Here is a 13,023-nt window from a genome sequence, read left to right on the forward strand (position 1 = left end):
ACTGCTTGTGAAGCACTGGGTAATTATAGGGGAGTGGGTGGGGACGACAGTGCTTTGTTCCTCCCTTCCCCACAAAGTTTTGGTCAACTGAAGGCGAGGCCAAGCAGTAGGAGCTGCTGGAGGCTGCTTTGGCAGCAGGTCAGGAGCAGCTGGGTGATCCAGTGAAGCCTCCTGCATCCCAGAGGTGCTGCTCTCCCTGGGCTGTGCAGGGCTCCAGGCTCAAGCACTGGGAAGATGTGGGTCAGGGCTGAGCATTGGACACTGGGGAAGGGAGGAGTGGGAGGGAGAGCAGCAGCGTCTGAAGGCCTGTGCCCAGCCATTAAAGCCGAGTGGCAGAGATCTGCTCACCCTCACTCTGTGCCTGCTGTGGAAGCAGGTGCTGCTCCTGGCCAGTTTGGGGAGAGCCCACCAAAAAGAAAGTAGAGAAAGTAAAATGCTGAGGGAAACTTGAGAAGCATTGGACAGATGGACAGAAAAGAAGGCAGTCAAAGTGGAAAGAAGGTACAGTGGAGAAGGGGTTACATTTTCTCCTAGAAATAGAGTGTCTATCTGCTGATCACTGAGCAGTGCAGAGTGTGATGTGTAAACTACAGCTGTAAAAGCTGTTCTGACACCAGTTATGATGATGAAGCTTGTACATACATGAAGTATCTGAGCTTTGGACTTGACTGTCTTTAGTGCTAGAGTTGAAAAAGTTGCTGACTTAGGCTGCCTTGAAGGCTCTGATTTCCAAGTGGTACAGACAGCTGTCTGTGTTCTGCAATTGCAATTACACAACAGCAGCAGCTGGACAGCCTGCCAGGACATTGGGACAGCCTGCTCTCAGCTGCTTTGGGGCTTTTCAGGACATCAGGAAAGTGGTGCACAAAACAAACTCACTGTACTTCTGTACATTCCAGGAGCTGGAGATGAGCTGTCTCAGGGCAAATTTTACTCTTGTGCCACCTGAAAACACCCTGTTCCAGGATACCTGATGCTCATACACAAACAAGCAGATGTACCTTGGTGGGGTGTAATGCTGATACTAACTTGGGGCTAAGGCAGCATATGGTCCTTGTTTCCTCTTCTAGAATATCTTGGGATGGGGAGAACAACTCTGTCACAGCTTGCACGTGTCAGTAGTTAGTGTTGTAGAGTCCATTCAGCTGTTGGTGTGCTGGCACATTTTCCACAATTCTCCTTCTCCCCACTGCCTCCTTCACTGGCCTAGAGACCAACAGGATTGCCTAACTTTTCACAAGGGCAAAAGACACAGTTGGAACATCCAGCTGGCTTGGGGGGAGAAGCAAATAAAACCACACAGAGTAATCTCTTACCAAGATTGCTGCCTGTGCTCACAGGACTGCAGTCATGCTCACTCTGCCTTTAGTGGACAGACACTTTTCCAAAGTACCCACTGATATTTGTTGTTCATGCAGATGTTAGCCCATCATTCCTTCTGCATAATTCTGCCTGCCCATGTCTCAGGTACTGAAGTGTTATCAGAATTGGATTTTGGCAACAAATTTTTGCTCTGGGCCTTTGCATGCATCTTAGTGTGACTGGACAGGAGTGAACTGTCCCAGTGCTCGTGCATGAACTCCTACAAAGTGCAGTGGGAGATGGATGGACGCTGCTGACACAGCAAGGGTTTTGCTTATGGAAATTTGGGAGGAGATAGCAGATATGGGGAATAGTAGGGAATATCTGGGGGGCAGTATGTTCAGTCTTTTGTAGGATCCAATGTAATTTCTCTGTGAGAAGGATGAGGATGTGGCTGACTAGTGTATTTTCAATCCTTTTAATTTTGACACGTTTTGTTCTCCAAATACTTTGATCTTCCCCAGCACCCACTTGTCTGCAGATGAAGCTGATAACAATCATTCCAAGCTCTTTCCTAGCATTCTTTCTTATTCTGCAGTCCTGAATGAAATTCAACCTTATTATCCATAAATAACCTTTCTCATTCCTCCAGCTGTCTCCTAGAGCTAGTTCACTTCTGACCTCTCCCTTACTGACTCTGTACTGACCTTGCACTTCCCCCACAGCCCTAATCTGCCAGTGTCTACCCTCCTAGGCTTCCTCTGCTATTTTGCATGATTTTTTTGTTTTTTTACAACAGGGCCCACCATTTCCTGAGCTGCACTTCAGCAGTAAGTGTGAACAAGGCCCTTTACCCACACACTTCATACAGTTCAGTGACAAATTACAACCATTGCCAGCAATTTTGATGCTTTCACCCCTTCTCTCTGATTCTAGGCTCTGGGTAAATCTATACTTTCAACTGTATTTTTCTATTGGCAATAAAACCCAGCACCAGTGTTTCCAAATTGTAGAGAACCAAGACAATTCTAGTGCCAGTGTCTTGTTCAAAGAGCAGTTTTTTGTCTTTAGCTGAATTTTTATCAATAACCCCAATGATTTTTCAATGGCTTTTATTAAACTACTAAGGGATTATTCCATCTCATCCTCCCATTCAAGGCAGTGTGAGTTCTCATCAGAAAATCTTCCAAATGGATTTGTTTTAGTTTGGCTTTTTAAATGAAGTTAGGCTGTAGAAATAATCAGTAATAACCTGCCAATGGATAGTTGTGAAACTACTTTTTAAAAGAGCAAAGTAGTCATGCACATCATATCTGCTTGTACATTTTCTTGTTTTGTCATGTTGTTATCAAACAAAGCATTTCCCCTCTCCCCAGTATTTGCCTGTTGTTTACATAAATTTTTGTATTAGTTGAGTGGGAATTTGCTTGCATTCAAAATGGAAAGCAGAGATTTTTCCAATACTGATTTTTTTTTAAATGACACCATGAATTGTACATTTTATCTCTATGTACCTGCAAACCAGACCCATTTATTTTACAAAGTAGAAAGCTTAACTCTAGGTGTCAGCACTGCAAACTGAATGAGCAGCTCTGAAAATGAAGTTTTGCTGTCTCTGACTCCTCCAGTGCCACCAGAAATAAAGTGCAATAGCAGTTTTGCTGACAGATCCATTAGGGCTGAGGAAGGGAGCTTGCACTTATGCTTAACAGCACAAGTAGGAATTGCAGCATTCTCTTCTTCCACAGTCTTTTTCTAGCTGCACGTAAATGTGCTCTTATTAATGGCATCTAGTAAATAATGTTTAATATAAAGGAAAGAATGAGGGTGAGGTCCATCTCCAAACAGTGCCCACTGTTTCAAGTGGGTATGGTAAGCCTTTCCCTTCACTTATTGTTAAATGCTTATATTGAGTGGGTCTCCAAAGTAATGAGAGGGCACAGGAAGCTGACTTCTTTTTCTGCTTATAACAGGCTTGATAGATCAGCTAAATTAATGGGGTGGGTGAAGTTTATGTGACTATTGCTTATACTTGAAACTGCACAGTAGCAGAAACATCAGGGAAGGAAAGACTTGATTTTCCAGCCTTTAATGCTAGCAATTATGAGAAGTAAATAAAAGCATTTCTGCATTGCAAGTACTGTGGTTATCCTGAAAAACCACATTTCTCAAAAGCACTGACTTTTGGCTTTGCACCTCTCAACTTTACAAGGTGCTCTCATCTGGACCAAGTGATGCTGTTACATGTATGAGTGAAAAAGCTGCTTCTTGCCATTCTTGTTGTCCATAGTCATTACTTATCTGCATGTTTTGCTTTTAATTATGACCTGGTGGCATTTGTCATGCAGTTAAGGTACTGTTAAAAGAGTGGCTGTCCTGAATGCACACAAATGTGCTCCTGCTGCATTGGAATCTTGCGAAACACAGTGATTCTGCCAGGGGACCACAAAAGTGTTCATGGCACAAAGCAGGAGTAGTTCAAACAGTTTCCTCCTGTAACACACCATTTTCCCCTCTTCAGATGCTGGAGCTTATTGATAAAAATCATGTCTCTGATATTTGGTTTTCGCCATGTTCCTAAATCAAAAATTTGGTTGGGCCTTCCCTAAATTGCTGTTGTCTCTGAGCTGTTGTTCAGCTAGTGAAAACAGGCAGGACCTTGGAGAAGCACCTCTGTGAGTTATTGAGAATAAAGGTAGCAGAAGCTATGAACGACATAGTGAAAAAAGCGAAAGGCTGGTGAAGATGTCATGGGTTGTGTGTGGTCTGTGGTACAGTACACTGTTGTATGTCTGTTGTTGAACCTGGGCTGCACTTGAGCTGGTACTTCTGGAACACAAATTGTCTATGGCAGTAACTTGTTTTGCTCTGGGCATGGTGTCTAAGGCGCTTTAAAGACAGCGTGTTCTCTCTTACAGTACATAGAGACATCTAGACTCCCAGCACATCTATAGGATAAGGAAGCATAGTTACCTTCATACGATATAGAAACAGAAAAGGTTTATTTTACATACATATTCCAGGAAAAGTCTGCCTGCAGTTGATTTCCCAAGCCCCGGGGCCTGGCTCCACCCATAGCACCATCTTCCCTTTTCACAGGCTTCGCTTTCAAAAATATTTTCAAAGAAATTGGCATGGGCAGAGCCGAAAAGGAAAACGATGGGAAGCAACAACCGAGGCGGTTGTCCGCTTTCTGAAGCAGGGCACCAGGTGTCTCCCGGGGCTCGCTGCCTCCCGGAGGCGGCGTCCCGGGGCTGCCCCGCGCCCTGAGCGGTGCGGCCCCGCTGCGCTGCGGTGCGGTGCGAGCGGCGGTGCGGGGCGCGGGCTCGGGCGGGGCCGGCGCGGCATTGGCCGCGGCCGCTGATCTGCATTGACGCCAGCGCGGGCCGGAGGTCAGCGGCGCCGGGCGCTGCATTGGCTCGGCCGGAGCCGGAGCCGGGGCCGGGGCGGCGCGGGGGGAGCCGGGGCGGGGCGGCGCGGGGCGGGCGGGGCGCGGAGGGGCCGCGGCCGCCGCCGAGGAGCATCAATAATAACAAGGTGAGCGCGGCGCGAGGGACGGCGGCTGCGGGGAGCCAGGCATTTCCCTGCTGAGGGATGCAGACACCACGGCCCCGGGAACCAGAGCTCTCGCCGCTGCAGCCCTTGCCGCCGGGATGGGACGCTAGGATCGTTCTCCTTCTACTTCTCGCTCTTTTTGATTTTTCTCGCCCTTTTTTTTTCTTATTATTTTTTGATTTTTCCCCTCTCGCCGTTTCGCATCACTTCTCTGCCCAAAAAACCAACCGCATCATGGAGGCCCTTTGATGCGTCCGCCCGCCGCGCCGGCTGCCCCCGCGGCTGAGGGAAGCCCTCCGGGCCGTGCCCCGTCCCCCGAGGGGGCTCCCCGCGGCCCGGCCCGCCCCTGCCCCGCGGCGCTGAGCCGGGATGCCGCTGCGGCGGCCGGAGAGCCCCGCTGCCGCCTGACGGGGGGCTCTTCCTTCCTTCCGACGACGGGAACCTGAATGTCACCCCCGCGGCGGCCGCCCGCCCGCCCGCGACCGAGGCGGCGCGGGACGAGCCCAGCGCGGCGTGAGGAGCGCAGCCCGCTCCCCGGGGCGGCCGGGCGGCTCTCGCTCTTCGCTGGTATTTTTTAATAAATCGTTGGGTTTTGTTTTTGATTTTTGGCCCCAAAGCACACCCCAAAGCGCACCCCCGGCACAGCGCAGCGCCGAGCGGGACCGCGAGGAGTGAGCGCGGACGCGGAGGTGGGGAGCGGCCCCCGGCCCGGTCCCGGGTTAATCGGTAACGCGGAGCAAGCCCGGGTGGAAAATGCGCCGTGCTCCGGGCTCAGGGGAGGAGATGGTGCCGTGCCCCCGGCCGCTCTGAGAGCCGAGCCGACGCCGAGGTGTGTGTGGTTTGGGGCTTGGGGTTTTTTTGTTATTTTTGCCTCTTTTTTTTGTTGTTTTTGCCTTTTTTCTCCTCTTTTTTTTTTCCTGCTTTCACAAGAAGGAAAGAAAACGTTACCAAGATTCTCAGATGGCTTAGACAAATTAATAATAATCTGTGAAAATACGAAGTCGACCGGTTCTTGATTTCCCCCTTCCCTCCCCTCCAGCTCCCCAGCCCACTGCTGAGATTGAGCTAAAAGGACCTGTTTCCTGGAGGACGAGGAGAACAGACACGTTTCTGGTGGTGTAGAAGGGACCGATGGCAATGCTTCAGAGTGTAGCGGAGACGCAGGAGAAAGATTCAACTTGTTAACAAAAAAAAATTAAGCAGGGGGAAAATATCAACGGGAAGGAAAGATATATATATACATATATATATACACGTATATATATATATACAATTTAGAAGTATTCCCCAGGTGGCCACAAAGCATGGGCTGTGTTCCAAGCACCAACCTCTCTGACAGCAGAGTGATCTGTCACAGTAGCAATGAGTCTGAGGAGTACAATTTCCCTCACCAGACCAACACAACCATGTCTCAACAGCAAGGCAACCCCGTCCCAGGATTATTCATTAAATGCTACAACACATCCACTTATGAGGCGAGGACTAATTCCTCTAAGAAAGACAAGAGGGAGAACAGCCAGAGCATGGAGGCAGAGGCCCAGACCGGCAGATCCAATGTTAAGGTAAAAAGGGTGCTAAACACGAGCACTGTTTCTCTCAGAACAGGAGCTTGGCTCTAGCGGTTCAGCCCAAGGACTCTCCCGGTCGCTGTGCGGGAGCTTTTCCTGGTTTGGGCTTTACTTTCGTTTATAAACTAATCAGTGTCTTGGCGACTTTGTGGAGGTACCCAAGCCTCTTTCTTTACTCCACAAAATGAGTTTTCCTAATTCCGGGAAGGAGAGCGGTGTCAATTGTCCTCATGGATGGCTGGAGCCGGGTCGGCTGGGGCGCGGTGGGGCCGCGCCGTGCGGGGGATGCGCGGAGCCCCGCGATGGTGCCGGGCCGTCCCGCGGCGCTCTCCCTGCTTGTCCCCTCTGCAAACAGGGGCAGATCGCTTTTCATACCTCTTCCATTTGGAGAGGTGAAGCGGCAGCGTGTTTTGCTCTGGGTACTGATTTACATTAACAACTTGTTGACCTTGTCTGTTGCTGCAAATAGGGATTTTTTTTGCGGGTTTTTTTCCGTGTGTTTGCGCCCATACTTTAGAGGCTCAACACGAGACTGTATGGAGTTGACAGACACATACTGAAGAAAATTGTGATTTGTGATTATTTTCTTGGAAGTGAGACAGTGGTTCAGAGTGCTTGTTTGTCTGTTTGCTTTTTATCTGCTTATTTATGGGTTGTACTTTAGCTCCTAATGTTATAGGTTTGGATTATATCTTTGCTCTCTTTTTTTTTTTTGGAAACTATTTTTTATTTTGTAAAAATGAGTAGTTGCAAATGTAAGAAAAAACACATTGTAGCAGCCCTGGGGATATTATATAACATGGCTGATCTCTTCTGGTTGCTGTGATAAGAACTGAGACACACATGTTGTAAATATAAGACACAGGCTTGAGATGCAAGTGAGATCTAGCTGAATGTCAAGTGCTTTGCAGACTAACAGAAAATCTAATGATTTGTTCTTTTCTTAGGGATTTTACTTGCTTATTAAGACAACTTCTAGAGTATTGACCTGGAATAATTTACTTCAATTATGTGGGTGCTTTTCTTTGTTTTCCTTCAGATTTGGTAATCTTTGGTCATAGTTTAATAAGTTTCATTGTTTTAAAAAGTCTTAAAAATTAGCAATACTTTGAGAGTAGTGAGCTGGGGAGGAATTAGCAATACTTAACTAAGAACATGAAGCTGAATGGTGGTGTACTAAACTCAATTTCAGTGTTAAGAGCACTGCACAGGAAATGAACTTTACGGCCCTGTTCACACGCGATAGATGAGCTCACGGCGTGTTTAACGCAGCAGCCACGCTGAGCAAGCTTCAGCTGTCATCTAAGTCCTGACAGTTGTTTTGCTAGCTGAATTTGTAATAGGGATTATAACTGAATGTTACAAAACCTGAATCAAAAGTAGTCTTTTCAAATTTTGTTCTGTGAATTTGTCTTGTGTGATTGTCTAAGGGGAAAAAAATCCCTCAAACCTGTTTCCAGAAGCATGTGTGGGAAGCAATCTTAATTTAGTTAAATTTTGTTGTTCGCCTTCAAGAACTCTGTACAAATTCTTGTTACTAGGTTTGGATAATTCAGCCAGACTCCATAGGTTGCTGTTGGTTTGTATGCATGCTGTCATCTCATTGACAGCCACTCAGATTTTTATCACTCAGTCACATTTTCTGCCCCTGTCATCACTCTTTAGCACAGTTCTGTGAAAGATGGGTTCTGAGAAATGAAAATGGAGCTCTCTTTGTGATCAGTTGAATACAAAATCTGTTGGACACATCACATCTACATTATTTTCATGTGCAAAACCTTGTAATAATCTTTAGAGCTGTCAGGCAGCATGGTGTTTCTTTCTCTGCATTTATCATTAATGTGTGTAGTAGGACCAGATTTGCAGTGCTAGATAACTGTGCTGTCTCAGAGATTGTGCTGGAGTGAGGGATCACTGCAGAGCAGTTCTCACAGCCCAGTGAAGTTTGGAAAGAGTGAGAAAATTGAAAACAATGTGCAGGAGCCTGAAATTCCTGAAGGCAAAAGGATCATTGGGCAGGATGTTGTGCTGTTTTGTAATTAAAGGATTTTTGATTTGAGGAAGAGCTGTAAGAGTTAGGGTGCTACTAAGAACCATTGCTATTTCTTGGAGTGTGTAGTACACTCTTTATGGCCCCGGGGATTCCTTCACACAAACACGAAATGCTGCAAACCTGGTGTGCTTTGGGCACTGGTGGTGTCACCCAGAATTTGTGTGAATCGCCAGTAATCTGCCTGAATGACATTTTTACTTGGTTTCAGGGTGCTTTAAGTTGTTGTATATTCTCAAATTAAAGCCAACAGAATGCTGTGTTAGAGCTATGAACCAAACTTGGCCTTGTGTAAATTTCATGTTTTCACTTTGGCTGGCATTAGTGTTAAGTTCATTAAAACACGGATAGTTTTAATAGTGCAATAATATTTACTATTATATTACTATTACTGAATCAGTTTGCTAGCTATAGTGCACATTTTTCCAGTCAGAAAATGTATCAAAAAGAAAAAAAAAGTCCCATGTTAGTTGTAAAATGTATATCTATTGCTAACGAGCCCCTGATTTACTCTGGTTTTGTGTTCATGTCTTGTTATATCTTTCTCCTGGCCAAATAGCAGAGGGTCATTTTCTGGATGGGTAGTGTGAGCATACTGTATCTTGTGATTTGCATCAATTTATAAACTGTAGCTAAAAAAGTGATGTGTTGTTTTCTAGTATGGGGAACCCTAAATTAATCCACCCAAATTTGCAGAATAATCCTGAAAGTGTGTGTGAGCAGAGGTAAATGCTGTAATACCCACTTCTGCTGTGTATGAATATGGTGACAATATGTGAGAAATGGAAGACCTCTTTTAGGTCATGGCACCTCTATCTCCCTCCTTAATTAGTATTTTCATATGTGGCTTTTATTTGACAATTATGAACATCTCAGATTAAGTGCCATATTTAAACAGTGAACCAGCCATGGAAGCTCTTCCTTAATTTTCAATGTATTGCCTCTGCAGATGAAACCCTGTACTAGTGAAAGATGAGCAGGACTTGGATGCAAGGACTGGGCTTTGAATGTCAAATTATGCTCAACCAGTACTGTTACAGAGAGGAGTTTCCCTGATTTTTGTTTTAACTCTAAAAATCTCAAGGAAGTGGACTCAAAATTGTGACAGTCTGTCCTTTTCATATATATTAGTTATGATTTTCAGATATTTTTGTAGTTGAATTTGTGATAAAGGTACTTGGATTTATAGAAACCTGCTTAAACACCATTAGAATAACTGTTTAATCCATAACATAAGTGGAGTAAATGCTGAAAGGCATAAGGACTTCTTGGTGTTTATTTAGAATTGGCTGGGATATTCATAATCAAATGCTATCCCAACATCCTGTGTGTGTGTGGCTCTTCTCCAGCACATTAATATACACTGTAGCACCTTGATTTTGCTCTGTCATTCTTTTACGTATGTAAGATTTCCTTCCTCTTTTCTTGAGGAACTCTCCTTGTTGGTACATTTAATACAGAAATATGTGCATTTGGGTGCAAGGGGATCAGAGACTAAATCCACACTTCATTTGTTTGAAATTAAAATGACTCCCAAGTCAGAAGGACCAAATGTGAAATAGTCTTTTGATTTATCAGCTGATGAGGGGCAGCCAGTTTCAATCCATGTCCCTACAGCCAGTAAGTTTTCTGCATTCAAGCCCTGAAATTGCCTGTGAATTTTGCAGCCACTGCAAGCCCGTGTTGCATAATTCTGCATAGGCTGTGTGCTCCATGGCACCTGCAGTGCTCCGTGGATCTCATTTCAGCAGTTAGCAGCACGTTATTTAGTCCATTAAGCTGTCTGCTCTTTTCCTCCCTGTCTGGTAATTCCTTTCCCTCGGAACACTCGAGCACTCCCTCCCTTTGATACTCCCACACTTTCTGTCCATGCTTCCACTGAGGCCATCCACCCTCTCCTGAATCCTCCCTGTTCCCACTGAAACTGTCCTCAATCATTTCCCATCCCCATTTCCCTCCCACTTCCACTGACGTCAGCTCTCCTGTACAGAGATCCTTGCTTGCACTGAGGATCCTTCCCACGCTGACATCCATGAACTTTTCTCAGTCTTTAGGGCTCCAGACTTTCAGACTGATACTTTTAATGCTGTTGTTGTAAAGGCATGAACTCTTTCTCCAGGGGATGGGAGTCTAATTTTTAAATTGTATGAAGTGAAGTGGTGTAGTAACATGTGAGCTGGGCTCATGTTTAGGTCTAATTTTTATCTTTTTAAGTTTCTTGTTGTTTGTTATGTAAATTGGAAAAAACCCAAACTATAAATCACTCACATTATATAGATGGCTACACTACAAAGACAGCATAAGCTGTGGTTTCAATTTTCAAAGCATTATTATTAGTACCTCTTCTTGTCATGCAAAATGTGTCACTGCTTCTGAGGACAATTCTTGGTGTGCCTGAGATGAGCAAGGTTAGACCCTGAATTTCTGGAGTATTTTCTGCTGGTAAAAACTTCACTGAAACTCAGCTGAAAATTCTTGTGCCTTTTCTGCTGTTCTTCAGTGCTGCTGCCTGAGTTTGCTCTGTGTCTTTTCCCTGGCCATTTTATGTAGTTAAGTACTAAGCTTTTCCTTTTCTGCCAGCTGAATCTGTCAATAGAGGAAGTATTAAAACCAAGCCTTTATTTCTCTTTAGTTCTAGATGTTTTTCTTACTGTGTTGTACCTTTTGTATTCTTAATTGTATGGCTCAGATTGAAGTGTAAGTACATTTACAGTGAGAAATTTTCTACTTGTAGAGTGTACTTATAAGCCAGGCAGAATAACAGGAGGTGATGTATTAATGAGTTTTTACCATTCCCAATATTACATGTGGTGTGAAATTCCAATGCAAGTTAACAGCTTTGCCTTGCTATTTAATATACAAGCAATTCAGATTTTACATTCAAAATGCTAAGTTTAAGTATAAATTAAAGGTACAAAATGGTTACACCCACTTGCAAATACTTCTTATTCAATGAATTGTAGGTTGGAGGACGCTTACAATCTGTGTGACAATGAAGAATGTTTTATTAAGAAAGTTATTCATGGTTCATTTGAATCTAAGAAAAAAAATACTGTTTGGAAAACTGTTTTGCTTTCCATTTTGCATGCTTTAATATTTGTTCCTCAGGTTAGAGTAAATGTCCATGTCAAGAAAGGGAGAGGTATTTGAGTGAAAATTATTTTTAACATCCATTGAAATTGTTATATCCAGCAGTCGCCACTACCAACAGTGATAAATAGCTGTTTTGTTTTAGTATTATATGAACATTTGTTCACCTCTCTTGGCTGTCACATTGAGAAAGGACTCCAGAATTGGCTTACTTAAGCAATAGTAACAATACACTGAAAATATTCCACTTTTTGAGCAGTTGGAATCTCAACTGACTTTCAAATGAGTCCTCAAAGAAGAAATAAGTGTTTTGAGATATGGACAGCTAAAGCTTTTATAGCTCTCAGCAAAAAGTGAAAGAAGCTTAAAGCAAATATGATAATGAGCAGAGTGGCCTCAAGGTGAAATAGTTTCAATACAAGATTTACATTGTCATTTTATAAGGGGGCCACAGAAGCACCTGCACACATAGGAGAACATTTTGGCATTGTGTTCTGTTTTGGTGGTGGATATGGATATAATATGCCCGCACTGTAAATTGCTTTACCAGCCATGGATGGAATTAAAACATTGTTAGCAATGTTTCCAAGGTTGCACACAGAGCATGATTTCATGTCCCAAGCTCAGTTTTCCATGTGAATTTCAGTGTTTTTATATATAAGACACATTCATCCAGTGGAGGTTCAGTAGGAATTGGCTTGGTCCCTGTGGCATTCTACACATTGCTATCTGCTCTTTGGGTAAAATAATTAGGTATCATCATATAACTGTAATTTAAATTGGCACAGGATGACAAGATACAAATTGAATAGCTTTAATGTGCATGACATACTAAATAGTTTTATTGCCCAGAGTCAGATTTTTAAGTTTCAAAGGCACCGAGGAAGTGATGTTTAAGTCCTCTGCTTTGCAAAAAAATTTCAGCATTCAGCCCCTTTTAGGTTCTTTCTTGATACCCCCTTTAGGGCCAAAATGTAATAAAGGATGGTGTTACACTTGCTGTGAAGTTAAATAGCAGAGTCTCTAATTTGTGCATTCTTCCAGACCGTTCTCTTTTGCTATGGGTTGTACTGTTGGCCTCACATCAAACTCCCAGGCCCTTTTCTTCTGTTTCTTGTAAAATCTGTAACTCTGTCACTCTGCATAAAGTGAAAGGCTTAGCATTGTGTAAGCCAGCTCCCACATGTATGGCTTTGTTCCAGGAGAAAGGGAGAGAGCTGGAACCTGCTTTTTGACATGGAAATGTGTTGACATAAATTAGGTTATATCTGTTTTGAATGTGGTAGACAAGATAATTTGAGATGGGTTTTGATAGTGTTTTCAATGTTCAAAGGTAGTCTGCAGATATACGTAGAGAGTTAATGTCCTTGCATTGCAGAAGAGCTTGGAATGAAAAAGGAATATTCAAGATTTAAAAGCAGTTTTGGGAATAAAATGTTGCTCATGAAGAAGACTGAT

The 13,023-nt window shown here is 44.0% G+C and overlaps 1 protein-coding gene across 7 annotated transcripts in view; it reads left to right on the forward strand.

Moving 5' to 3' along the window:
- The first annotated feature begins 4,511 nt into the window (after positions 1 to 4,511).
- PDE8A (phosphodiesterase 8A) overlaps positions 4,512 to 13,023 on the forward strand; it is a 126,414-nt gene continuing 117,902 nt past the window's right edge. For 6 of the 7 annotated variants that reach the window (XM_036389317.2, XM_054516205.1, XM_054516202.1 and 3 more), the window contains exon 1: positions 4,839 to 6,419. In XM_036389317.2, coding sequence (XP_036245210.1) covers positions 6,162 to 6,419 — 258 coding nt within the window. In that variant the 5' untranslated portion in view covers positions 4,839 to 6,161. Of the gene's footprint in view, positions 4,576 to 4,838; positions 6,420 to 13,023 lie in introns of those variants that run through there. The other variant, XM_054516203.1, reaches the window with a different exon arrangement.

This window comes from Molothrus ater, chromosome 13 (assembly GCF_012460135.2).
Source record: "Molothrus ater isolate BHLD 08-10-18 breed brown headed cowbird chromosome 13, BPBGC_Mater_1.1, whole genome shotgun sequence".
In the NCBI taxonomy this organism is placed as follows: Eukaryota; Metazoa; Chordata; class Aves; order Passeriformes; family Icteridae; genus Molothrus; species Molothrus ater.